The sequence below is a fragment of the Lemur catta genome, chromosome 1 (genome assembly GCF_020740605.2).
Source record: "Lemur catta isolate mLemCat1 chromosome 1, mLemCat1.pri, whole genome shotgun sequence".
Classification (NCBI taxonomy): Eukaryota; Metazoa; Chordata; class Mammalia; order Primates; family Lemuridae; genus Lemur; species Lemur catta.
In genome coordinates, this window is record NC_059128.1 from 137,070,106 (window position 1) to 137,097,142 (window position 27,037).

At 36.2% G+C, this 27,037-nt stretch overlaps 1 protein-coding gene across 1 annotated transcript; it reads right to left on the bottom strand.

Moving 5' to 3' along the window:
- Positions 1 to 27,037, bottom strand: SEC61A2 (SEC61 translocon subunit alpha 2). The gene is made up of 12 exons (XM_045535326.1): positions 26,886 to 27,037; positions 24,736 to 24,803; positions 23,577 to 23,642; positions 17,311 to 17,389; positions 13,406 to 13,537; positions 13,170 to 13,279; positions 7,905 to 8,058; positions 6,766 to 6,926; positions 6,271 to 6,468; positions 4,160 to 4,351; positions 3,347 to 3,423; positions 1 to 1,063 (listed from the first exon to the last, which is right to left on the bottom strand). Exons 1-12 carry the CDS (start codon positions 26,890 to 26,892, stop codon positions 877 to 879), a joined length of 1,431 nt encoding a protein of 476 aa, XP_045391282.1. The 5' UTR covers positions 26,893 to 27,037; the 3' UTR covers positions 1 to 876.

Here is a 27,037-nt window from a genome sequence, read left to right on the forward strand (position 1 = left end):
TTAAATAAAAGTTTATTGTCTACGGTTTACACTCATGTTGCTGCTGTAAGTACAACAACATACACAAATTCCTAGCATGAATTACTCATTGTTCACCCCCACTGAACTACAGACATTGCTTGAGAATTAGATCTTTGCTTTACAGATTTAAAAAAAAAAAAGAAAAGAATTGGGGCATAATATCTTGAAAGAGTATTCTCAAGTGACTGGTTGGAGTTAGAAGGCATAGCCAATACAGTCCAACAGCACTGATTATGCTGTCACTGGGAAGAAAGGAGGAATGAAAAACAGGAAGAAGAATTTGAAGCAGTTGTTTCTAGTGACAGAAGTAACTTGATGCATGATTTTGCCCATCTGGGCTAAATGGCTGCTTTGAAAAGGGACAAATAAAAAGAGGGGGTATGGGGATACTATGAGTTAAAAAAGTATAAAAAGTAATTATCTAAAATATAGATTAGATATAAATGTTCCAGAACTCATTAAATAAGCTCAAAAATACTGGAAAGTGGCAATTTGAACTACATTTATTTTTAAACAAGTAGGGGGAATAGCAAGTGTTTTGAATGTTGTGTGCAAAACTAACCCATGTCACCATCTCACTGTCATGATTGAACACAGCAAGGTAGACACACTGGTTTCCGGCATTACAGGCAACACTAGATGTACATTTTTTAATGAATAATGTAAACTTTAGTTTTAAGGCAGCTGGTACTGATGCTGCACACAGGCTTAGCTCGGTGCCCATTTCAGAAGTGGGACAGTCAGCACTTGAAGACAAACTGTGAGGGGGAGAAAAAGGGGAAACCACCAGCATTATTTGAAAAAAAGTGTCAAAGTATTTCCCTTTCACACGCACAAAAAGAAATACTTGAACATTTAGAAAAACAAAGCGCCCATCCCGCCAACTTCAGCCTGTTCCTTAACAAATATTTCGAAATACTGATAAATAATAGTGACTGCAAGCAGAATTCCAGTGCCAGAGCCGATGGCCCCTAGGAAGTCGGCTAACACCGACAGGGCGCCAATGCACAAACCGCCAAATGCAGCTGCTGTGGGGATGTACCTAGAAGACAAAACGCCCTTAGTTAAGCCATGGAGGAAAATATGAAAAATTACAGCAGTTAGAAACAATAACATGTCAAAGCTTTGCCAGCAAGGGTTCTGTCTAGAGAAACCTAACTGAACCAGTCAGAGGGGGAACAGTCTGCAGTACTGATGGACTGTACGGAACAGATGACGTTAATGAGAACTCCGCAATCAAGGCATGATTGTGACGCCTTAATTTCAAGCAACCAGTAAATGGCCAAGAAAGGCAATACATGATCTTGGGGCAGAACATCAGAATCCTAGACTGAGATTTAAGTACTAAAATGTTTAATATTTTTAAAATGAAAAAGTAACCTTTAGTTCCCTCTTGGAGAATAAAAAGTAAATTTCCAAATGCTTTTTAAATACCAAGAAATTTATGTGACTAGATTTTGATTTTCCTCTTCAACAGTAATTCAACATTGGCTACAAATTAGAATCACCTGAAAAACTGTAAAAAAGTGGGATTTTATTTAAAATACTCCAGGAAGAAAAAAAGGGGAGATGGTAGAGGAAAAAAGAATGGCAGAACGATGGTAACTGAAACTGGAGGTTCATTGTACTGCTCTCTGAAATCCGTGTTCTAAGTAAACAAAAAGTTTACGTAAAAATACTAGTGCCCCTAAAGAATGGTGCCTGAACAACTGGATATCCACATGCAGAAGAAGGAACCTGGGCCTCTATCACACTAAACACAAAAATTAACTCAAAGTGGATCACAGACCTAAATGTAAGAGCTGAAATTCCTAGGAGAAAGAAGAAAAAATCTTGGTGACCTTGGGTTTGGCAATGCTTTCTTAGCAACACGAAACAACCAAAGAAAAAATAAAATTGGAGTTCATCAAAATTAAAAACTTGTGCATCAAAGCACACCTTCAAGGATGGGAGAAAATACTTGCAAATCATCTATCTGATGAGAGAAAAGAATTTCCAATAGAAAAACAACCCAACTCTTAAGACTCATTAACAAAAAGATATCCCAATTAAAATGAGGAAATTATCTGAATACATTTTTCCAAAAAAGATATAAATGGCTGATAATCATATGAAAAGATGTTCAAATTAGTCATCAGGGAAAAGCAAATCAAAACCACAATGCAATACTACTTCACATGCACTAGGATGGCTAAAATCAAAAAGCAAGAACTAGTGCTGGCAAGGATATGCAGCAAGTGAACACTTATGTTGCTGGTGCAAATGTGGAACAGTACAGCCACTCGAAAATGGCTGGGCAGTTCTTCAAAATGTTGAACGTAGAATTACCGTATGAACCAACAATTCTACTCAAGAAATGAAAACATCCACATAAAATTTGTACAAGTATGTTCATAACGGCATTATCCATAATAGTAAAAAAGTAGAAACAACACAAATTTTATCAACTAATGAATGGATAAACAAAATGTGCTAAAGCCATACAAATTGTTTTTCATTTTGGTAGAGAGCTCAAACTCCTGAGCTCAACTGATCCTCCTGCCTCAGCCTCCCAGAGTGCTAGGATTACAGGTGTGAGCCGCTGTGCCCAGCCAAGTCTACAAATATTATTCATGAATAAAAAGAATGAAGTACTGATACACACCATAGTAGCCCTGATGAACTGTTAAAAAGATTGTTCAAAGTGAAAGGAGCCATTACAAAAGACCACATGATTCCATTTATGTGAAATGTCCAGAGCAAGCAAATCCACAGAGATAGAAAGTGAAGAGTGGTTGCTGGGGCTGGAAAGGTGGGGTAGGAACAAGGAATTACTTAGGAGTACAGGGTTTCTTTCTGGGTAATAATAATGTGTTTAAAATTAGGTTGTAATGATTGCACGAGTCTGAATATACTAAAAAAAAACCCCAAAAAACCATATACTTCAAGTGAGTGAATTACATGGTATGTGAATTATATCTCAATAAAGCTGTTACCAAAAACCAAAATCCTGATGCCCAGGACACACCCCAAACCAAATAAATCACAATTCCTGGAGGTGGGATAAAAACTCCCTGGTGAGTTCATGTGTAGCCAGTGAATACTGAGAACCACTAATCAACATTTTAACACTGGGAAGAGCAAGCAGGGAACATAATTTCAATTAAAATAATTTAGGTGTCAATTTTGATGTGGAAAGCAAGTTTTGCAGTAAGTTCCAGTTTTTTGTGTGAAAATAAAACTGCTTTAAATATGAATTTGAGCAAATAAAAACATGTAGCAATAAAGAAAAGGTAGACTGAAACACAAACATCCTTCTGTAAAGGACTAAATGGAATGGCCTTACCTATTAAGCTCATGAACCATAGAAGTATCTCTGTGACCCCTCATTACCATCTGCTGTTCTTTAAGCTGTTTAGCTACCTGCCAAGAGAAAAACAACTTTAAAAATCAAACTCTAATATCTCATTGTTTACTGTCTGCGGAGTTCTATGTGAAGTGCTTTCCACACACTAACAAGTAAAATACGAGAACCTTGAAGCTGGCATTGCATTCCCATTAAACCTGAGGCTTCACTACATACTAATCATATTAGACCAATGTTTCTCAACATTTGATTATAATACTAATAAATAATATTTTGTTCAGTAGAATTGAGTCTGGGAGAGTCCCAAACCACTGTAATATCTAAGGATTTGTTACCTTCCAGGAACCAATTTTTAGCCCCATCAGGTGACACTGTCTCATTAAGAACGTATGAATGAAAGTTTAAATTCCATAGGAGTGTATCAGTTACTATTTTGCCACTTAAAAATTATATCTTTTTCTAAAAAAAATTATTTTTATTTTTTCTTAGAGACAGGCAAGCCCTGACACCTAAGCTGGAGTACAGTGGCCTCATCATAGCTCACTTGTCACCTCAAATTCCTGGGCTCTAGAGATCCTCTTGCCTCAGGCTCCCAAGTAGCTGGTACTACAGGCATGTGCCACCACACCTCGCTAATTTGGTTTTTTTGGTAGAAACAAGGTCTCTATGTTGCCAGGATGGTCTTAAACTCCTGGCCTCAAGTGATCCTCCCACCTTGGCCTCCAAAGTGCTGGGATTACAGGTGGGAGCCACCATGCCTGGCCTTTATTTTGAACTAAACCAAATGCTTACATCTTTGGCTGAGGAACCAGACACCTCTATCCATGTCTTAGAAAAGAATGCACATGATCCCAACATGAAGATGATATAAACAACTACATGGACAGGATCCTCAAATATGGCACCCATGGACTCAGGAGGAGAAAGGTAGTAACAAAGGCCTCCAACTGGGTAAGAACGAGCAGGTCCTCCCCCACTGACATCCTACAGAACAAGAGTGAAAAGGACAAATGGTGAATCTAATTGGTCAAGCAGACTTTCAAACCTTAAAAATTATAATGTTTTAAGTAAAAATGATTATGGCTAATGATTCTATATAACTTAAGAATTTACTTTTATATCTGATGCCTTCACTTCTTCAAAATTATATAGTAAGCATCTATTATGTACAAGACATTGTGAATATATTATAACAGTGAAAAAAATTATGATACATCTACAAAATCTTCCCTCTCTTCCTGAAAATATTAATAGCATTATGAATTACATTTATAATCAATCTGATTGTTTAAAATCTGAAATTTTCTGACCTATATGAGTATTTAACATATTAAGATCCTTATGCATGATTCTTCCATATGAAAATATTAATAATGCAATCAACTAAAATACTGACAGAAGACTTAATTCACTGCCTAAACTTTATATGGTTTGTGAGTTATTATAAGGAATAGTCTTTTAATAAATACTTATAATAACTGGATTTTTATCCATACAAACACTTAAGAATTTTTATAGTAATAGAAATGGGAACATCACATATTTGCTCATATTAAATAAAAGGTTTTAGGGTACGGGGTGTGGGAAAGCTGTATTTTTAGTTGCAATGATTAAACTATCTGGTTCCTGAATTTATGATTTCCAAATAGTTCCTTTACTGTGCCTCTAGAATCACTAATTCCAGATTGAAAGCACTATTTATAGATAAATTCAATTTCCCAGTAATTCTCTCATTAAAGGGAATATTACTCAAGATCACAGCACAATCTGTACAGAACCAACTATTCAATGCATTCATTACTATGGAATTATCATCACAGTAATAACTATTCTTGGACTATTAGATAATGAGGGAAGGGACAGCATCTTTCTTATTCTCCTCATCTTTAGCCCTCTCTCCTAGTTATGCCAGGATATAACAGCTAATCCAATTTCTGTTATATGAATGGAAAAGGAGTACTATGGATAAAGGGAATCCTGTTTCTTTCAACTAACATTCAAGAGTCACTGTCTTATTCTGCTAAACTTTAAATTTTTTAAAAACTGACCTTCAATAAACGCAGAAAGAGATGAGTCACTATAATTTACAATGTAAAAGACGGCATATTAATTAAGACAAATAGAGAAAATAAGTACCATATTTCAATAACAATGACCATACAAAAAAATACTATTCTTTGGTGAAATGCAAATTCTAGAATTACACACTATGCAAAGAATAAAGGACAATAGTCTTTAAATTCTTTAAGAGGGAAAAATGCCCCTTTGATAGGTGACAGAACTTAAACCAATCAAAATTCAATCCCATAACAACTCACACTTCACTAATGCCATGGCTGGATTGCTTTAGAAGTTAGGATAAAGGGGATCTATAAAGGGAAGTCAAAATTTACAAGATTCTATTTCTAGCAACACTGCTCTCTCTTCCATCTAGTTAACTACATGCCTATCTCCGGCCCAGTTGATCACAAGCTAGTTTACTGCTGTTCAGACCATGAAAAACTAGGGGGGCAGGCTGGGAGGAGAAAGGAAAGGATGATTCCAGCATCCCATATATTATTAGTAAATAGCATTTTTAAAGAACATTACAGACAATACTAGAATAAGATTACGATACAGCAAATTACTTTTAAGAAAACAACTGTGATTTTAGCCTAAAAGGTCATTCAAGTGAGATGTGGAAATGCTTCCTAGTCAGTAAAATAAAAAACTACTTGGCCAGTCTTAGTGATACAACTTACCAGTTCTTCCAGATAAATAATAAACTTTCCTATAGATCAGTGAATCTGAAAATGTTACACAGCAACTGCTCCAATGTCTATTTCATTTGGTTAATAATACAACCATGAAAGGCAAATTATAATAGATTTTAAATACTTAATATAAATAAACATAATACTCACGGCCCACTGTCCCAGTAAATTTACTAAAAAGTTGCCACTAAATCGAACAGACAGCATCTGGGAAATAACATACAGGTTTGAAACTAAGGCAGACTGGAGGATAATGGGAATGTTTGAGGTGTAGAAGAGCTTGATGGGGTAGCTGCTGTACTGCCCTCGATAGCGGGCCGACTTAATGGGCAAGTCAACACGAAATCCCTAAAAAACAAAATTAAGAGTGAGGAACATCAAGAAAAGAATTCAGACTAAAGAGGGAAAACAAGTCACAGCAGGGAATATGAAAAGACAATGATAACAAAAGCTGTGTCCCTTTTAAAGTACAGAGACTTTAAAATCCTTTTATATTTCATAACCACCAATATTTTACTCTAATGAAATATAAATAAATAAATCTTAAAACTCTAACTTATTAGACACTAACATTTCAAATGGCATTCTTCTCTTTAAGAGCGAAATAAAAACATCTCACTTACTTAACAAGAAGATGATACTCACCTGAAAATATATGACAACAGCAAACACAAAAACTGTAGCAATGAGGTTCATGAGATTGGGTAAGTTCTGCCGATAAAAAGCCTCCCGTAAAGCTCGGACTTTGTCTGTCCTGGTGGCCAACAGATGAAACAGAGCTATGACTGCCCCCTCAAATTCGGTACCTGAGAAATCAAGACAGAAATGAACTGTAGATTCATTATCCACAGTCATCCCAAAGATCAAAACAAATAACCTCAAAACTCCAGTATACAGCAGAAAATGTAGCAAAAGAATTCACCAATGTTTGCTTTATGATATAGCCACATGAGCAGGTTCTACAAATATTTAGATGGCTGAGCCAAATCTATCTCTTTTTAGCATAAATCTAAAGTTTTCTCAAGAGACTATTCTTGATGAAAACATACAAAGTAAAATTTACCAAAGCAAATATGTCATTCATAAGATTTGCCTCTCCTTTACTTTAGGGAAAGGAAGAGAATATTTTTAGAAAAATTTAAAAAGCAGCAGCAAAGCAGAATAAAGGTGTCAGAATCAAAAGATATATGTTACTCTATCAAGCTTGCCTTTAAGTTTATTGTTCCAAGAACATTAATGAACTACCATTACGATTTTCTTGAGGCTGGGATGAGAGTTTAGATAATCACTTAGAATAGCATGGCACCTAACAGTAGTAGAGACGGGGAGGGGAAAGACAATGAACTATTTCAAAACTTTACTGCTATTACAAAGCCAATTAGAAGAGTAGAAGTATTAGTGTTCCCTGCAGATACAATGAACAACAGTTTTTTCATTTGAGAAATCTCAATCCACTACCTTTATCCCCCTAGGAATGCTGAAATTGATCAAATAAATGACTTCTTCAGCAATGGCTTAAGCAAGGTTAACAAACAAAACTTTCAAAATCTGTTTGGAACCACTGAAATTTTCAATGAGCAGAGGCTAAAATTTAGCTACTATTCTTTCTGAAGGAGTATTGCATATTCCACAAATCTCTGCTTGTTAAGTTTTGAAAAATTAGCATTTGTTATCCCCAAGGAGAGCAAACCAGAGTGGCTCTAGGCATGTACTGCTACATGATGGATTTGTTCTCAGCACACATCCAGCAAAACTCGTGCAGTTGCAGTCACTGTGCAATGTACCTCTGCCAGTGTTAATGGTAGTGGGACTAAAGGCCTTCCAGACAATGGTCTCACAGATGTTGGTGGCAATAAAGAGGGAAATACCAGACCCCAAGCCGTAACCTTTCTGTAGCAGCTCATCTAACAGCAGCACAATCAAACCAGCAACAAACAACTGTGGGGAAAGAAATGCAAGTAAGCAGAAGCAAGAACATACTCGAGAAAGGGGGAGATGAACACCACTGGCTATTTCTAAAGTATGGGCATTCTTAATATTAAGACCTAATGGTTGCAATATCACTATTATGACTATCTGCATCTTTTGACCTGCTTTAGTTTAGTCAGAAGCCAATTCAGAAAATCACAGGCTTGGAAAGGTTGTTACATTATAAAGCAGACATTTTAAAGTATATGTATATCATCTGAATAGTTTCCCTTATAATGTTTAAATAAAGCCTACTTGAAAAGCACATTAAAACAAAAATGATCAGTTATGGAATTTATGACAGCAAGAAATTGAAAACATCCCAAATACCTGCAAGTGACTAAAAGGCCAAATGAATTATGGTATAATAATAAGATTGGAATTGTACAATGCCACCAAAGGATAAAACTTGGAGGGCTATGTGGCACCTTTAAAAAAATATTTTATATATATATTATTTTGTGTATTATATAACATAAAGAGAGTAAGTCAAAAGCAAAGCACAATATGTACACAACTAACAATGTAAAAATACATTTTATACATATAGCAACAAAGACTGAATGTAAATCTGAAGAAAGTTAAGACTTCACCAAGTTCTTAAGCTTATAATTTTTTAAAAAATGAAAACATACTAACTTTAATTTATGTGATACTGAAAATGCTTAACTTTCTTTTTCTTGGAAAAAGTATGCATCAGTTAAAAACAATCCCAGCCTTTCAAGTGACCTCCTTGCAAATGACTCCTTCTCAGCACTTGAATAACCTAATTAAGAGGGGAAGAAAATATGCTTCTATGCCCCAAACTCACACATGTCCCCACTTTAAATCACCCTCCTACAGAAGCGAGGAAGTCATTTCAATTCCTCCCAGCTCTGAGGCAGCCCACTCTCATTATTTATTTACTTCACCCAGTACCACCTGTGGGAAGAGCAATCAAACTGACTGCCTGATTCCATTTTAAGCCCGCTTACCTTACACAATGTTGTTTTTTCCTTAACTGCCATTTCAAAGGTTGTACAGAGCCTAACTTGTCTATTTACGGTCTTTTAGATTGACTTTCAATTGACTAGAAAAAGTGTACAATTCTCAAAATTTCTAAGAGAGATCATGCTAATCCTTTACTATGTGAAAACCAAGTCTGACATTTTGACAAAATAACAGAGAAGTTAGGACTTACTGCTAGATTTTATTTGGCTACAATTATGTAATGAGTAAATAAATACTCCCAAGTCATAATACAGAAACCCATCATCACTCAGGGAATAGCTGTCCACAGACTATCCACCAACCAAAAAGCATTACTGTGGGCTTCTGATAAATGACCTGTCCAAAGTCACACAGCAACCCTGAAACGACTGTTATTCTCTGGACCCCCATTCAGAACAGTGTCCCTCGGACTACAGAGTGGCTCATGTATATACTCCCATCCGAGTACTAACCAGGCCAGACCCTGCTTAGCTTCCAAGATCAGAAGAGATTGAGTGCGTTCAGGGGTGGTATGGCCGTAGACGGCTCATGAATATTCTGTGAAAATTAAACTCTTACGCTTTTCCAATGGAAGAAAGGGATTAAAGAGAAACGAGAAATGGTTTCTATTAAATATGATTCAGGGAATAAAATAGACAGCAAATATCATGCATGCCCCTGAAAAGGGATGAGAAACCAGAAAGTTACAGCAGCATCTCAGTGACTGGCACAGTGACAGAACAGAATACTAACTGCATGTTCATGTGGAATGTACAACATATATGACATATATGAATCTCAGGAGCATAAAAATACCACTTTACATTTCAACCCTGGACGTGCACATACACACAACTTAGTTTGACAAAACAGACTTACCTTTATTACATGCCATGCACAATAATATTTTCTATTAGTTTTTTAAAATTTTAATCAAAACTTGCTATTTAGATTTCAAAACTCACTAGTTGAAACAAGAACAAATAAGGTGAGAAATACCTTACATAACTGCATGCAAACAGTTTTCAAAACCTATGTTTCTGGGTGAAAACACACTGATCCAATCATAGTTCTTCAGTGTATCCACATATTTTCAATGTTAGCATATCTTGAAAAGACACAAATGGGTCACTAACCACCTATGATTAAACATGACACATTTCTTTATATATTAACACTAGAAGAATTAACCACAACACAAATATTTGTATACGAGAATTTATGTAAACATATCCACCCACTTCACTTGTTCCATTCTTAGAGTGTAATTATTTCTGGATCTGTGAACACTGAAAATAAACATCAAAATAGCTTACCTCCATTTTATATCAATTTAAATCCATAACTGACTCTGTAAGAAGTCAATCTTTTATGTAACTAACCAAGAATTACTCAGCTGAGGTTTCTTAGGTGCCTAACTATATCCTTACTAAGATACTAGAGAAATTTTACTAATATATAACGTTCTAAGTGCTAAAAGCCAGTTCTGAGTATCTTTTAAAAATTGGGGTAGGCTGGGTATGATGGTAAAATCCCAGCACTCTGGAAAGCCAAGGCCAGGGTTGGCTTGAGGCCAGGAGTTCAAGACCGGCCTGGGTAACATAGCAAGACCCCATCTCTACAAAAAATGAAAAAATTAGCCGGGCATGGTGGCACATGCCTGTAGTCCCAGCTACTGGGGAGGCTGAGGGAAGAGGATCACCTCAGCCCAGGAGTTTGAAGTTGCAGTGACCTATGATGATGCCACTGCATTTTAGCCCAGGCAACAGAACAAGACCCTGTCTCAAAAAATAAATAAAACAAAATAATAAAATAATAAAATAAGTCAGGTTAGAATAACCCATTCTAAACTATGGGTTACATAAAGGAAATGCTATAAAGAAACAAAACATAAGGCAACAATTGTCCTATTAGTACCCTCAACAATCCCAAAAGTGTATGAAGAGATCCTAAGCAATGAAAGATACTAAAGCCAGTCCCCAGAGGAATTTCTCTCCCCATCCATCCACTGTTCTTCTTCTTCCTGTAAATCCGAAGTGCTATAAATTTGCCAATCAAGTGATTTGTAAATGGAGAAATAAAGACAACATTATTCTTTAAGTAAATATATCTTATATCAAATAGGAACAGATGGGGCTCAGAAAGCCACCAAAGACCCTGACGATCCATTAAAAATTCCTGCTCTGGTCAAATGACAAAGTAGTTCCATCTCATTAGAAAAACCATCCCTATTGTTAATGATGATGAGAAATTTTGCTTGAACAATCTATCCTTGTTATGAATGATGCTCATTAAACAATCTTATAATTTGCTTCCTATGTAAGGTTTCTTATAGGAAAAAAAGAATGGTGAACTACATCTGTCTGAGATAGTCATATTTCTCAATACATATACTAATAAACAAGTATTTGGGGTTATTTAAAAATATTTTTCTGAGCTTGATCTTTTGAACCATTAGAAAAAAAATCTCTAAACTAATTCTAATTTCATAGAGGAGACAGAAGAAGCATTTCCAAGATAATCTGGACTCCAGATATTCACTGTTTATTAACTTAAGCAAACTTCTTTTCAAAACACAATAAATATTATACCACTTCAGCACAATCTATTCTCACATAATTTGCCTAAATGATTTTTAAGGACTGTACAATAGAGAAATATCTTTTAAACTTTGCATGCTTTAAGATACTTAATATAATTATGTTGGCCTTTAAAAATTCCATTCCGAAGCATCCTTTTAAAAAAATCCATGGAACATATTTATGTGTGCATATATAGTATTTCACTTACTCTAAGATATTATTATTAAAACACCATTATTTTGTGTACCACTAAGAAAGAAAAGAACACTACCAATTAACCTATAACATAATACCTTATAACAAAGACTTTTAATTTTCTCCTTATAACAAAAAGTATTTTAACTTAGACAAAGATATTTATCATCTAGCTTGCTGTTTCTGTGCATTTCTGTATGTACAATGACCTTCATTTCAATGACAAATCACAACAGTTTTTTGAAGACATTTTAGAGAACAGCTAAACTCAAACACCTGTTATTTCAACAATGCATATAACTGACTGATGTAATGGTGACATGAACAGCCACGACCAAGCTGACACATGTGCACAGGCAACGACAGCTGCCATGACTGCCACCCAGCTGACATCAAGTGCAAGGGACTATTAACTGAAAGAAAACATCCTGATACCAGAACATCAAACTGTGAAAAATGTGTGCATTTAGAACTAATGAAATACAGTTGATCTGTAATTCTTTATATTGTGTAGCTATGAGACTATTAATAAATTTTAATTTTTTACATCAACACAATTTATACATATCACTTCAGTAATCAAGCTGCAGTAATCAAATAAAATAATTCAAAAGTAAGAAAATGAATGTATCAAGCACCTAAAGAACTGCTGGAAGAGAGAACAGGGATCAAACTGTTTTGTTATTGGCATATGAAAACAGGATTTCAGGAGCCAGAGGCAAGACACTCCATACCACGGGCCTCTCAGCTGCAAGATGGAAAGAAACTCCATGAAGACCAAGTGCTTTCACGCGATTTCTAAAACCACCGCCACCTTCAATCAGGCATTATTCACTGCCGGTGAGGCAAAACTCTCATCACAGCCCCTTGACAACTGTATACTAAGTTGAGCCCCAGATGACATCCAAGCATTACTGTATGCTTAGTAAGTGGCCAAACCGCGAACTGTCTAATTTCCTTCTGTACCACATTTTTCCTCTTTAGTTCAGATATTTCTGATCTGGCAAAAGATAAGATACTAAAGTAGGAGCAAGCAGTGGCAGTTGTGCAAGAAATTTTAATTACTCCTGTTATTAATAGCTCCTGATTTAAATCAAAGGGTAATACTGGATTTGATGAAGCTTGCTGGAGTTCTTTTATGGAGGCTGAGTTTGGCTGTTTTGATGGGTGGCTGATGCATGGTTTGGAGAATTTTGTTTGGTTTTAATTTGTTGTTGCTTTTGAAACCATTGCTCTAAAGGAAATTATGGGTTAGAAACAGAGAAATGAAAAGGCATCTAATAAATTATCCTAAAAATAAAAAAAAAAAAGGAAAGAAAATATAGGATTTCTTACCTGAATAATGATAAGGAGACAGATCCCAGCACCCATTTCCGCAGGGTCCCCGTACATCCCCGTCATGACATACACAATGGCTTGCCCAATGGTAATGATCATACCAAATACTGACAAAAATTGGGGGGAAGAGGAGTACATGTTTACAACCAAAGACAAAAAAAAGACCACAGAAAACATCTTTACCACAACATTCTCAAATTTGGAAAAAGCTCTTTAATTGTATTAATGCTCACGTTTCTGGGCTCCATTGAATAAAGCTCTATCTTTGGGTGTATCTCCAACTTCAATGATTTTGGCTCCAGCTAACAACTGCATAATCAAACCTGATGTGACAATTGGGGAGATACCCAATTCCATTAAAGTACCTATAACAGAAGGGGAAAGAAGTAAATGTTTTTACCATACACAACATGGATTAATTTAGAAGCATCCCAGTCCCAAATTACCTCTATTGAAACACATGCTTAACTGTTTACAAGCAAATTTTTATTCCTTTAATTGCTAAAAAAGTTCTCATTTATTAGCACAATCCTGCAAGAATGCATTGAATTAAAAAGTTACTGTAAGTACTACAAAAATGTAAATTTCCCCACAAATCCTAAACTTAAAATGCAAAAGAAATCCTTTTTAAAACAAGCTTTCTGTCCAAATCATTATTTTAAACACTTAAATTAAACATTTTATTTGTATTGCAAAATAAAAACCTACAAAACAAGCCAAAAAATTATGTACCAAGTTAATAAAAAATGGTATTGAAGAGTATTTTGTAACTTCTAATGCAAAATTAAAAATTACACAGAAAGACACCTTAAAACCATGTTGTAGAATGTTGAGTGACATAAAAAATATTCATGACATAGTAAGTAACAAAAAACAAATTAGAAAATGTGTGTACAGTTTGATTTCATTTACTATTTAAGTAGAAAAAAGAGCTTCCCATTATTTTAGTCAGGTGGTCAAGATGTTTGTTTTCATTTTTTACCCAGAGGGATTATGGATGATTTTTTCCCTCTACTTTTTAGTTTTTCATTACAGAAAACATGTATTGTATTTACAGTGCAAAATAAGAAAACCAAGTACATCAATTGCATAAGAGAAGATGTAGAACCAGCCGACTTCCATGGTCAAGATGACGCCTTCGTGGGTCACTGCCATATCACTCCCAAGAAGCCTGGTTTTTATAAACGCTGAAAAGGTTCCCTTAACATGAGACAATATTCCACCTTAGGGGATTCTTGACATCTTCTCATATAGTTTTTCAATAGTGAAAGATAAAACCATTTTTTTTATTGTTAAAGGAAGCCCTTATATAGGTAGTTTTTTTTCCTTAAGTCAAATCACCAAAATTTATTCCTGCCAAATAGATCTAGTTCAGAAATAGATCCAATCATGCTTCAATGAAACTATGATAAATATGGCATTTCAAGTCAATAGCAGAAAGAATACATGGACCTTGGCAAATAGTTGGCCAACTTTAGAAAATTAAACCTAGATTCCTTACCTCACAAATTATATCAAAATAAATGCTGAATTTATAGGAAATTTAGACACAAAGGATAAACAACAACCGCACTAGAAGAAAACATGGGTGAGTAGCCTATTAGGAGAAAAGAGACATGTCCTAAGCAGGACAAAAAACCTAGAAGCCACAAAGAAAAGCAGAAAAGGCTGGGAGATGTGATTACTTGGGACTATGAAACTTCCATGTGGCAAAAGACAGCATAACAGGTAAAAGAAAAATATTCAATCACAAATGTCCAAGAGTTCATACCTCTAATATGCAAAGAGCTCTTACAAATCAATTAAAAAGTGAACAAACCAATTTTAAAAAGGAATAGCAGATGTGAGGTGTGTCTGTTCCCAAGGATGCTTTCTCAGGAAAATGCCAACAATACAGGAGCAGATCCCCAGCACCAAAATCTGTACTGTGTAACCCTGGAACTCTAACCAAAGCTGATCAAGCCTGGTGTAAATCCTGGTAATTTGGAATTTTAAACTGAGAATAAAGAATACGGTAGTTGTTGGGGCTGAATCACAAAGATGAAGCTCAGAAATCCCTGCTGCTGAGGCCTGAGAGCTACCCTGATCCTCCCTGCCTGAAGCCTAGCTCCTCCTTGGATTTTAAAAAATAACCCACATCCTCCCAATAAATGTCATTTTTGTGTTTAAATTAGTCAGTAATTTTCTATTATTTGTAACAAAAAATTTTAACACACGAATAAAAAGTCCAGTCATAGAAGAAATACAAATATTCAATAAAAATGTAAAATGATGCACTCATGTTTATAGAGCACAATTCACAATCACAAAGATATGGAATCAACCTAAGTGCCCATCTGATGTGTGGATAAAGAAAATGTGGTGTGTATATATACACACACACACACCATGGAGTACTACCCAGCAATAAGAAATAATATCTTTTGCAGCAACTTGGATAAAACAGGAAGCCATTATCCTAAGTGAAAAAACTCAGGCACAGAAAAATAAAGGCCACATGTTCTCACTTGTAAGTAGGAGTTAAACTATGGCTATACAAGGGCACACAGAGTGCTATAATGCAGGCGGTCCCTGACCTATGGTATAATTATATATTACTATGTAATAACAATAGAAATAAAGTGCACAATAAATGTAATGTGCTTGAATCATCCTGAAGCCATGCCCCCCACTTCCCCGGTCTGTGGAAAAATTATATTCCATGAAAACGGGCCCTGGTCCCAAAAAGGTTGGGGACCACTGCTATAATGGACAATGGAGACTCACAAGGAGGGGGTGTGAGGGGGTGAGGGATGAAAAATTACAGATAAGGTACAATGTACTCTATTTGGCTGACAGCTACACTAAAAGCCCAGACCACACCATATGTATACAATATATACATGTAATAGGATTCAACATGTACCCCCTAAATCTACTGAAATAAAATGTATATATATGTTTTCAGAGCAGAAATAGAAAAAAATATGTTTCATAATATATATTATATATTTATATTATATATAAAAAAAGATGTTCAAACTCACCCATATATAAAGAAATACAAATTAAATAAAAGATGTCAATTTTCACCTGATTGACAAAGACTAAAACACTAACAATATCCACTGCTGGAAGAGAAATGGTCATTCTCATATATTGTTAATGAAAGTGTGAAATAACACAACTCTTTTGGAAGAAAATTTAGCTTTATCTATCAAAACTTAAGTGTATTCTTGCAGACCAGATCATATGGGGCAGAAAAAAAATTTTTGTATTGTAGATTAAAAAATAAAAAAAATCTATGTGTACATATCTTGTGACCAAAGTCAACGTCTGGGAATTCATTCTTTCAAAAAATTACAGAAGCATGTGACAGCCTCCACTGTAACATTGTTTGTAATGATATAAAATTGGAGAAAACTAAATGTAAGACGAGAGGTCCTAAGGGCCTACAGAAGTTTCCTATCATACCTAAAATACACTTCTACAGTCTCTTTTATCATCTAAAAAAAATATTACAAAAAATACCTGCCAGCTATTTAAAGTGTTTCTAAAAAATAGGCAAGCACTACTCTCTTCCTTTTTTTTTTTTTTGAGACGGGGTGTCACTATGTTGCCCAGGCTGGTCTCAAACTCCTGGCCCACAATCCTCCTGCCTCGGCCTCCCGAGTAGCTGGGACTACAAGCGTGTGCCACTATGCCTGCCTCAAGCATTATTTCTTAAATGTGAGAAACCTCAGGATCCAGCCCCCACCTACTTCTTCAGCCTCACTGTCCAGCATCCTCTGCCCACAATTTCCCAGACCACAACTGTTAAGCTCCTTATGCTGCCTGTCTTAGCTGAGGCTTTCCCTCTCTCTCTCTGGTCCACACACTGGACTCCAATTCAAATGCTGTTTGAGCACAATCTCCTCTCTGACACTGCAGATCAGGGATTTTTAGTCTATGAGAACCCAAGGATAGATTTCTGTGTCTATTACTACGATAAACATATGGTGTTGTCATTATTTACACGTTGGGCTCTTCTCCTAACCAATGGCCTTTTTTTCATATCCTCCCCCTCCTTGTAGACATTGAAAAATAGTTGTTAATCCACATTTTTACATCCATTTGGTGTCAGTAGTAGTATAGAAGCAAAAAGAAAAGAAGTACATACCTCTGTTGGATGCAAGAATAACTCTCATCCAGTAGAAAGGATCTGCAGAATCTGATGACATGATTCCAAATAGTGGTATCTAAAATATTATATAAAATATTTTATAAAAATACATTATATAAAGTTTGCACTTAATTTATAAGACATTCACTTAATATTGGCAATACTATTTTTTAAGAGATGTAGTCTTGCTATGCTGCCCAGGCTGGAGTGAAGTGGCTATTCACAGGTGTGATCATAGCTCACAGCTGCCTCAAATTCCTGGGCTCAAGTGATCCTCTTGCCTCAACCTCCCAAGTAGCTGGGACTACAGGCATGCACCCAGCTTAATACTTTTTTAAAAAATTATTTCTCTTATTCTATAATAAAAACAAGTACACCTTAAGGACAGAGTTCTTTAATAAAAATAAAACAACAGAAATCATTACTTCATGCATTCCACTAGTAAATACTCCTATTAGAATGGAGAGCTATTAAACAACAATGTGAATATACACCTAACACTACTAAAATATACATCTAAAAATGATTATGATAGTAAATTTTTTATGTTTACCATAATTTAAAAAATACTCCATCAGTAGATTATAAGATGATACCTACTTAGTCATCGAATAACTTTGCAAAGCTATGGGTACTAAAGACAGCCAAGGTGACACTGTTAGATGAAAGACTGAATACAATATACACATGGAATATTATATAGCCACTAAAAATTTTGCTTATAAAATTTATAATAATATGAAGAAGTGCTTATAAATATACAACAGCAGTTCTCAACTTGGGGTTATTTTGCCCCCCAAAAGACATTTGGCAGTCCCCCATGAAAAGGAATTATTCCCACCTAAAATTTAATAGTGCCACTATTAAAATTTAATAGCGTCACTAATAGTGAGAAACTCTGGTATAAAAACAAAGGTACAAAACTGTATAAATAAATTTCATCACTGTAAAAATATGTATAGCAAATAAAACTGGGAGTAAATAGTTTTTTTAATCCTAAATAGTGACTGTCTCCAATGTGGTCAGATTATGACTGCTTTTTCTTCTTTTCAGAATTTATCAAATTTTCTATAATGAGCAAATATTAATTTTTGGCCAGGAAAAAAACTCACCTTAATTTCAGACTGTTTTCCATTATATGAGCCATGTTTTGGGTACAATATTTGGTCTTACCCCTTCATCAACCATGTGGGGATCAGACACAAAGAAAAATATATTACCCTCCCAAAAATGTTCTCCACGAAACTGATTTTTTTTTTAAAAGTTCCAAAAGAAAGATGCTGCCAGCAACTTTTTTTTTTTCTTTTACAGTACTTTGAGTTGCTGTTTTATTGCCAGCAATTTTACCTAACTCATGTGGTCAACCTAGACCTCTTTTGTTTCTTTTTTTTTTTTTTAAGAGGTGGAGTCTCACTCAGGCTGGAGTGCAGTGGCACAGTCACAGCTCACTACAACCTCAAACACCTGGGCTCAAATGGAACTATAGAAGCATGCAAGCATGCCCACCTCATAACTTAAACCTCTTTAGAAATCTGAATTTATTAGCTGGTTAACGAAACTGGTGAAGCATGAAGCATGGATATTTTATGTCCACCTGCAGTTGTAGACAGCCTTCAGTTGAGGTGAGAGATGAGGAATAAGGAAGTTATTGTCTAAAAAAACAATTAACACTACAGGACAGTCCACATCAAAATATTTCCTAAGTGGGAAAGAGGTTAATTGGTCCAACTGTCTTCCTGAATAGAGACAGCCATTACCCTCATGCTTACCTGTTCTGTGGCAAACTGAATAAGCTGGCCACCCTCCCCTAAATAATGGTATACCCTTCTTCCCTGTAGTCAGTAGGATTATTAAAATTGGTTTCGAAAGCTGGGCACAGTGGTGCATGCCTGTAGTCTCAGCTACTTAGGAGGCTGGGTAGGAGGATCACTTGAGTCCAAGAGTTCAAGGCTGTAGTGTGCTACGATCCTGCCTATGAATAGCCACTGTGCTCTGGCCTGGGCAACACAGAGAGACCCTAAGAAAAAAAAATAGATTTCTAATTTTGTTTCTCTTAGTAAATCCCAGAGCTACAGGATCATATACACCAGTTGGGCAGCAACAGGAGATATTTCCTATGCATCTGTCACAGTTGCAGAGTTCCAAACTTTGCATTACATATGATAATTGCTTTAAACTTGTTAAAGAAATACAAGCATTTCCAGCCATTATATCTACAGTCATTGAAACAAACAAACAAACAAACAAAAAGAAATATAAGCAAAAGGCCATTAGCCTGTGGTTGTTTCTATACCTGAAATGAAAGCAAACCCAAACTGAACTTAGAGGTGTTCCTTGTGCCTGATTAATTCTGAATCAGGCTTCAGCCAATCACAGGTTGCCAATCAGCCAACTGGTTATATAGAGACCTCCCCAAATAAGACATCTAGTGTAGCGAACCAAGGAATTTCTTTACTTGCACATTCAGCCTATAAAAGCTTGCTGCCCTCTCCCCTGGAGCTCTCTGAACCTTTTTTGGTATTGAGTGCTATCAGATTCATGAATCCTTTGAAGTTCAAGTAAACTCTGTTAAGTTTATTTTGTCTAAAGTTTCTCTTTTCATAAATTTGACAAAATACAGTATAAAGCAACCCATACTCTAATGGACACCTGAACGGATCAGAGAAATAGAAAATTAGCACTAGGGATTTCCAAAGACAGTGAGAATTGAAAACCAAACAAGATATTTCTGGATTAAGATGGCAAGTTGCAATTACATTTCAGAATTCTCCTCCTCTGACATATAATAAAAACATCTTTACAAAAATGTAAAATAGTAAAAACTAACAAGAATGAAAAAAAGCTATGGGAAAAGAATAAAAAAAATCTCTAAAGCAGCCAAACAAGAAAAGGGTTGTAAACTTGAAGCCCTGGTGGTCATGGGTGAAAACACTAAACCATCCAGGAGAAAAAAGACCAGCACAAAACTGCTCCTGACCACTACGATGGGCAGTCGATCCTTAGAACGCCCACCACATTCGAAATCTGGAGAAAAGTGAACTGTACAGGTAGCCTTATCTTTCTCCCTCCTCTGGTTAAGAGGGAGTAGAAACAGCAGCTAGGAAGAAACGGATGAAAGAAAAGTGAGCAGCAGGGCTGACCCTCCCAGACGGAAGTGAAGTGTAATGGGCCACATTGAACTGGCAACTGGGAAACAATCTGGAGCCTGGAACAGAAGACAGCCCTCCTCAGTCAGGCGGTGAGAACCATCTGAAGACAGTTCACAAAAATCTAAGGAGAGAGAAAGAGCTGAGCCAGGCAGCATGCCCAGCACTTATCTCAGTGTATCTCACCTCCCACCACTTCCTACAGAAAACTGGTTGGAACCCGCTTGAGATTCAGTGGGAAGAGAATCAAAAAATCACCCACACTGGGCAGAGTTGCCTAAGCATGAGAAAGACAAAAGGAAACAGTTTGGCAAGTATATAAACATATTATGGAGAAAGAATAAAGTAACCTAAAATGCATAAATTAATTTATTACAGGAAACAGTCACAAGAAAAATGTCATTCTTTTCTAGTTAGAAATATCATTCTTTATGTTTTCTTCTTGTTGGGTTCTTGGATTATACCTGCAAAGCCTAAAATATTTACTATATGGACAATTACAGAAAAAATTCAATGACTCCTGGATTAGAAGATTCAGTATTGTCAGATGGTAATTCTCTTATATTGAGCTATAAATTCATAGCAATACAAATAATAACCCCAGCAGGCTTTCTTGTAGACACACTTGACATGCTGAATTTAAAATGTATACGGAAATATGAAGGACCTATAACAGCCAAAACAATTTTGAAAAAGAACAAAGTCGGAGGACTTTTACAATCTGAATACAGGACTTACTAGGAAGTGGTTTATCCTAATGATGGACACATACATAAATCTATGGCAAAGAAGAGAGAACAGACCCATGCTTATATGGCTAACTGATTTTCAACAAAGATGCCAAGGTAATTCAACGGGGAATTTTTTTCAACAAATGGTGCTGGAATAACTGGATACCCATACAGAAAGGAATGAACCTCAAACCTTACCTCATGCCATACACAAAAATTAACTTGGATTAGATCATAGAGCAAAACAGACAAGCTAAACTTATAAAATGTTTGGAAGAACACAAGAGAAAATCTTCATGCCCTTAGAACATGCAAAAATTTCTTAGGAAACAAAAACCATGGGCTACTGTAGGAAAAAAAGATAAAATGCACTTCATTAAAATTTAAAACTTCTGCCGGGTACAATGGCATATGCCTGTAGTCTAGCTACTTGGGAGGATGAGACAGGAAGATCACTTGAGCCTAGGATTGCGAGGCCAGCCCAGACAAAATAGCAAGATCTCATTTCTTAAAAAAAGAAAGAAAGAAAAGGAAAAAAATTTTAACTTCTGTCCTTCGAAATACATTAAGCAGATGGAAAGGCAAGCCACAGAGTGGGAGAACTTATTCACAATACGTATATCTGACAAGGACTTGTATCCAGAAAATATTTTAAAGTGCTCATAATTCAATAACAAGACAATGATCAATTCTTTTAAATCGGCAAAGATTTGAAAAAACACTTTATGAAAGATAAACAAATACCCAATAAGCACATGAAAAATTTGCTCTATATCATTTATCAGGGAAATGAAAATTAAAAGCACACCCATTAGAATGGCTATTATTAAAATGATCAACAATACCAAAAGCAGACAAGGATGCTAAACAACTGGAACTCCAATACATGGCTTGTGGTAATATAAAATGGGGCAACCACTTGGAAAAGAGCTGACAATTTCTTATAAAGTTAAACATATATTTACTATACAACCTAACAATTCAACTCCTAGGTATTCACCCAAAAGAAACAAAACCAAATGTCTATAGAAAGACTTATACACAAATGTACATAGCAACTTTGTTATAGCCAAGGTATGTAAATAACCCAAAAGTCCAACAAGTGAATGGATGAATAAACTGTGATAAATTTACACAGCAGAGTACTATTTAGTAATAAAAAGGAATGAATTACTGATATACCAACAATATAGCTAAATCTCAAAGAGATGACGAAGTCAGACACTAAAAAATAATGCTGTATGATTCTATTTATATGAAACTCTAGAGAAAACAAATCAAATTATAGTAACAGAATGCCAATCAGTGGTTGCCTGGCACTGAGGGTTAAGTGGGGATTGATTGAGAAAGGTTACAGGGAACTTTGGGGTCATGACAGAAAGGTGCTATATCCATCCATTCAAGTAGTAGTTACTCGGGCGTACACATTTGTCAAAACTTCAAAATGTATGCTTAAAAATAGATGTACCTTACTGTATATATATTATATCTCCCTAAAATTGATTTTTTCTTAGGGGGTAATTTCCAAGATGTTACAATTAGATGGCACAAATATAGATGATTTTTTTTTTCTTTGTACTTTTCTCTATTTTTAAAACTTCTCTCTCCCTGACCATCTAAAACAAATTTGAATTAAGCACAGTAGTAAAAGTACTTTAATGATCTGATCATTTCACCCTTCAAAAAGAAAATGTATTTAGCTTTTCTCCAGATTATGGGCCTAAACTGTTCTACTACTTCCTAATACAATTTTTTAAAAGTTCCTTACATATATTGCAACAGCTTTTCAAAATCCTCAAAAAAAACCTTCCCTAAATTATCTTATTTAATCTTACAACAACCCTGAGACATAGATACATTTTCTTCTCACTTTATGAACTTAATATGTCTGCCAGTTTTTTTTATAACATTCCTTGGTGAAATGCAAAATTTTATTTAAAAGTTTCATTGAATTTTACTAATTTTTAAATATATTAAGTTCCTAAGATTCTAAAAATTTGTGTTTTGGGGATATTTAAATTAATACATGCTACTAACAACATGATAAAAAGAAAGCTGTAAAAACGTTTGCAATATACATGTCAAAGTTACTTTTATATATAAAAAGCTCTCCTAAATAAGAAAAAAAAATCTCAAGAAAAAAAATGGGTAAAGACCATTAACTGAAAACAGAAAAAAAAAAATGTTCAAAGCCACTAAAGAACCAAAAGAAATAAATAGAACAAGGTAACTATTTTCACTATCAAATTAACTGAGATTAAAAAGGATAACAATGCTCACTATATTTCAGTATATGTACTATTTTCACTAAAATAAGTTTCTCAAAATCTAATCAATCAAGACCTTAGAATAGTACAAACATTTATTTAATATTATGGTTACATACCTGACAACACACTAAGAAAATGAAGAGAGTTATAGCAGTCCATAATACCTTCTCTCTAAACTGGATCTGTACAACAAAACATAAAGAATGATCAATCAAAACCAAGAAATAGCAAACTTAAAGCACAAATCCACATGAAAGCGTAAGTGACATTCCCCATCATGACATGCTCCTATTATTTACTCTTAAAATGTCCTTTTTACCCTAGTTAGTAGCGGCTAAAGCAAACAGCTGAACTTGTGGAACATGAATTTCTTTACTGCTGATTAAAAAAGGTAATTTAAATACAGGCAGTTCTCATCTGCATTGTACCAAGTTAAAAGAAACTAAAAAGGAGGCAAAGCAATTAACATTTTACTGTGCAAGGCTAGGACTGCCTGTAATAGTGTTACATGAATATTTTATAGACTATGAAAAGCTAGAGTTTCTTGGGATGCTTTAAATGTAACTGGAATAACTATTTTTACAATCTCAAAGCAATAAAAAATACACCTCTAAATGAAATAGTAAAACTTTAAATGCAACCTATCTCTTTCTATGTCCCTATTCCTCTTAGTTTCATGAGAAACTGAAAGTACAAAAGAAGAATGCCTGGGAACTGGCCAGTTTGGGATTAACAACATTTCTGGAATTTAAGTACCTTAACTCCAAAACTGCACAATGATGGAAGAATAATGTGATACAGTTACAGTATCTTCTGAATGCATTTCTGTCATTTTCCCCCCAACGAATGAATCAAAAAATGGGAGATATATATTTGCACAATTGCAATTCATTTACATAAAATAGCAGAACTCATCAAAACCTACCCAACACACTGGATCATTCAGTCTATCAGATCACATCATTAGCAAGCACAATACAAACCCTATACTACAAATATTATAAAAGATCACTTTAGACAGGAGAATAATATATCTTAACTAACACACAGGCCAAAGAAACACTTGGTTTGGAAATGTTTGAAAGCATGAGATAATCTATCTGGACTTAAACTGGTCTACACTAACTTTATTCACTTTGTGCCTCCTGCAAGGATTAGCAGGTAATATTTTCCCAATTACAACCAGAAAAGGGCTGGGGAAAGTAAATCAATCTTGCTGGTTTAACAGGATAAGTCATTAAAGTACTTTCTCTATTACTAAAATATTATACTTACTTTCCTTTCAGGTTTCTGAATTTCTGGTAGAACTGCACAAAAAGGTTTGATAACTTCTAAAAATTTGACTGTAAAAAAAAAATAAATGTCCCTATTATAAAGTTAAAAAAGAAGTATCTTTTTATAGAATGAAATACAAACGTTCTCTAACTCTTAACAGCAATTCACCCCAGTCCCATACCCCCAAATTAAGTAATCATAATACTCTCAATTTCACATGATATATATGTAAGGTAAGAGATAGAATTCATGAGACAAAGAATCCAAACACTTTGAGGGTTAGTCAGCAGAAGCAAAGTAATCCAACTATCCTTTTACCACCTTCCTCACACCTGTATCCAACCATTTTACACACACAGAAAAGGAATTATTCAAAGAGCATCATTATGTAAAAAAAAAAAAAAGAGCAAATGCAATCTACTATGGTACCCATAAGACAATGCACTATAGAAAATAGACATATCAGAGAGGAATAAAGGATGATGCCTTCTCCATTAAGGAAATTACAACAGGAAATGGGCTTAACCTGCGAAACTGACTTAAACAACTGAAAGATGCCAAAATCCGTACATGAGAAAGATCACAGAATCACCTCCTGTAGTTAACTTTTTGAAGTACACAATCTCTACTTCATTAGGCCACATCGCATTGCTCAGTTGCTTTCCCACATAGTATCAAAGTACTTGCTTATGTGCAATAATCAGCCCAGAGAATTACATTTCATGAGAAAGTACTGTTTTCCCAGACTACTCCTAGAGTATGCAAAAGTAAGATAAACCAAGGTTCTTTAAGGATAGACACTGTCTTCTGGCACGGCTTAAGTCAAGTCCTGCCAAAGAACTGGAGGGTAGAGATGACAATCCCTCAAGCTTCAGTCCTTTCTGAGTCTATGATGTGCAGATCCCAACAAGCCACATCTAGCTATTAAGTTAGGATCTTCTTCCCCTACAGACACTGGATTCTATACACTAACATCCTGAAATTGTTTTAAAGTTGACATGAGTAATTACATTTCCACAGTTAGCCACAAGTTGACTATACTATCTTTTTTTTTAAAGCCTCTCAAATGATGGCAGTCAATGATGTTTGACAGAATTCAGTAACTGTCATGGGCCAATGTTTGTTACCTAAGTACCATTTTCGATTACTTGAAAAGTAAATCTGAATTACCAAAGCATTTCTCTCTAATGCAAAACAAGTATCAATCACATCGGGAAACTTCCTAGAACCTCTTTATCTCTTTTCCTTCCCACCTCAATCCAAGGAACTCTTTCAGATTTCTTGGCATTTTATGGTCACCTGTATTGGAATAGTCATGTTCAAGCAATGATTTTGTCTGCCATTTGTCTATCCTCGCGTTACAGAATTTTACCCATCATACTGTAAATTCTAGGCCTGGGGTCTCTTCTACTTCCTAATTTCCCCAAAATGTCCACTAGTTGGCCAATGGGTGCACTGCTTGGGTATGCAGTTATCCATTCATCGAACAAACATCTGAACGCTATGTAAGTACCCACGCGAATGTATGATGCGGGGGAGTGTTTGGGGGAGGGCCCTCAAAGGATCCTATTAACGCAAGGCCTTGTCTCTGAGGCTTACACAACCTTACAGTTTTCAGTAAACGCTACAGAATGACCGGAATAAACATTTTAAGGAAAATGCTGTGCCACCAACTGCACTCCTTTCCTCCCCTAAACCACATGCAAAGCATATCTTTCTTTCTTTTTAATTAAACGAGTTAGGGAGCTTTATTCAACGCAACATGCCAAAGAAGGGTGAGTGGGGAATAAAAATGAGAGATTCCTAAGCTCCTGAGAAATTAAAAGTCGTCCAGGTTCAGCCCGGTGCTGTAACTCCCCGCCCCCAAAACCAGCGTCCTCCCCGCGCCATCCTCGCCCCTCGCCACCTCTCGGGCGCAAACCCCGGGCCTCTGGGTCCGGGTCCCCGCGACCGCCCCGGCAAGGCCGCGCACGCCAGCAGGGGCCTCGGCGGAGGCCCCCCGGCCCGCACCCTCCACAGCGGCCCGGTGCGGCCCCCGCATCCCTGGCCCACGGGCTGGACGACCCCGAGCGGGTGCCGGCCCCACCGCCCGCAGCCCAGGAGGGGCCCGCGCCCCCGGCCAGAGCCCTGGTCCAGCCGCCGCTACTCACTGCCCATGGCGGCGGCGGGGGAGGCCCGGCGGGGCGCGGCGGCCTCGGCGCTGCCTTCGCTCTGCTCCCGCAGCTCGGGCCTCGGCGCCGGCTCCCGACACGCTCCGGCCGGCCTCGTGCAGGCTCCGCCCCGCGCCACGTGACCCGCGCGC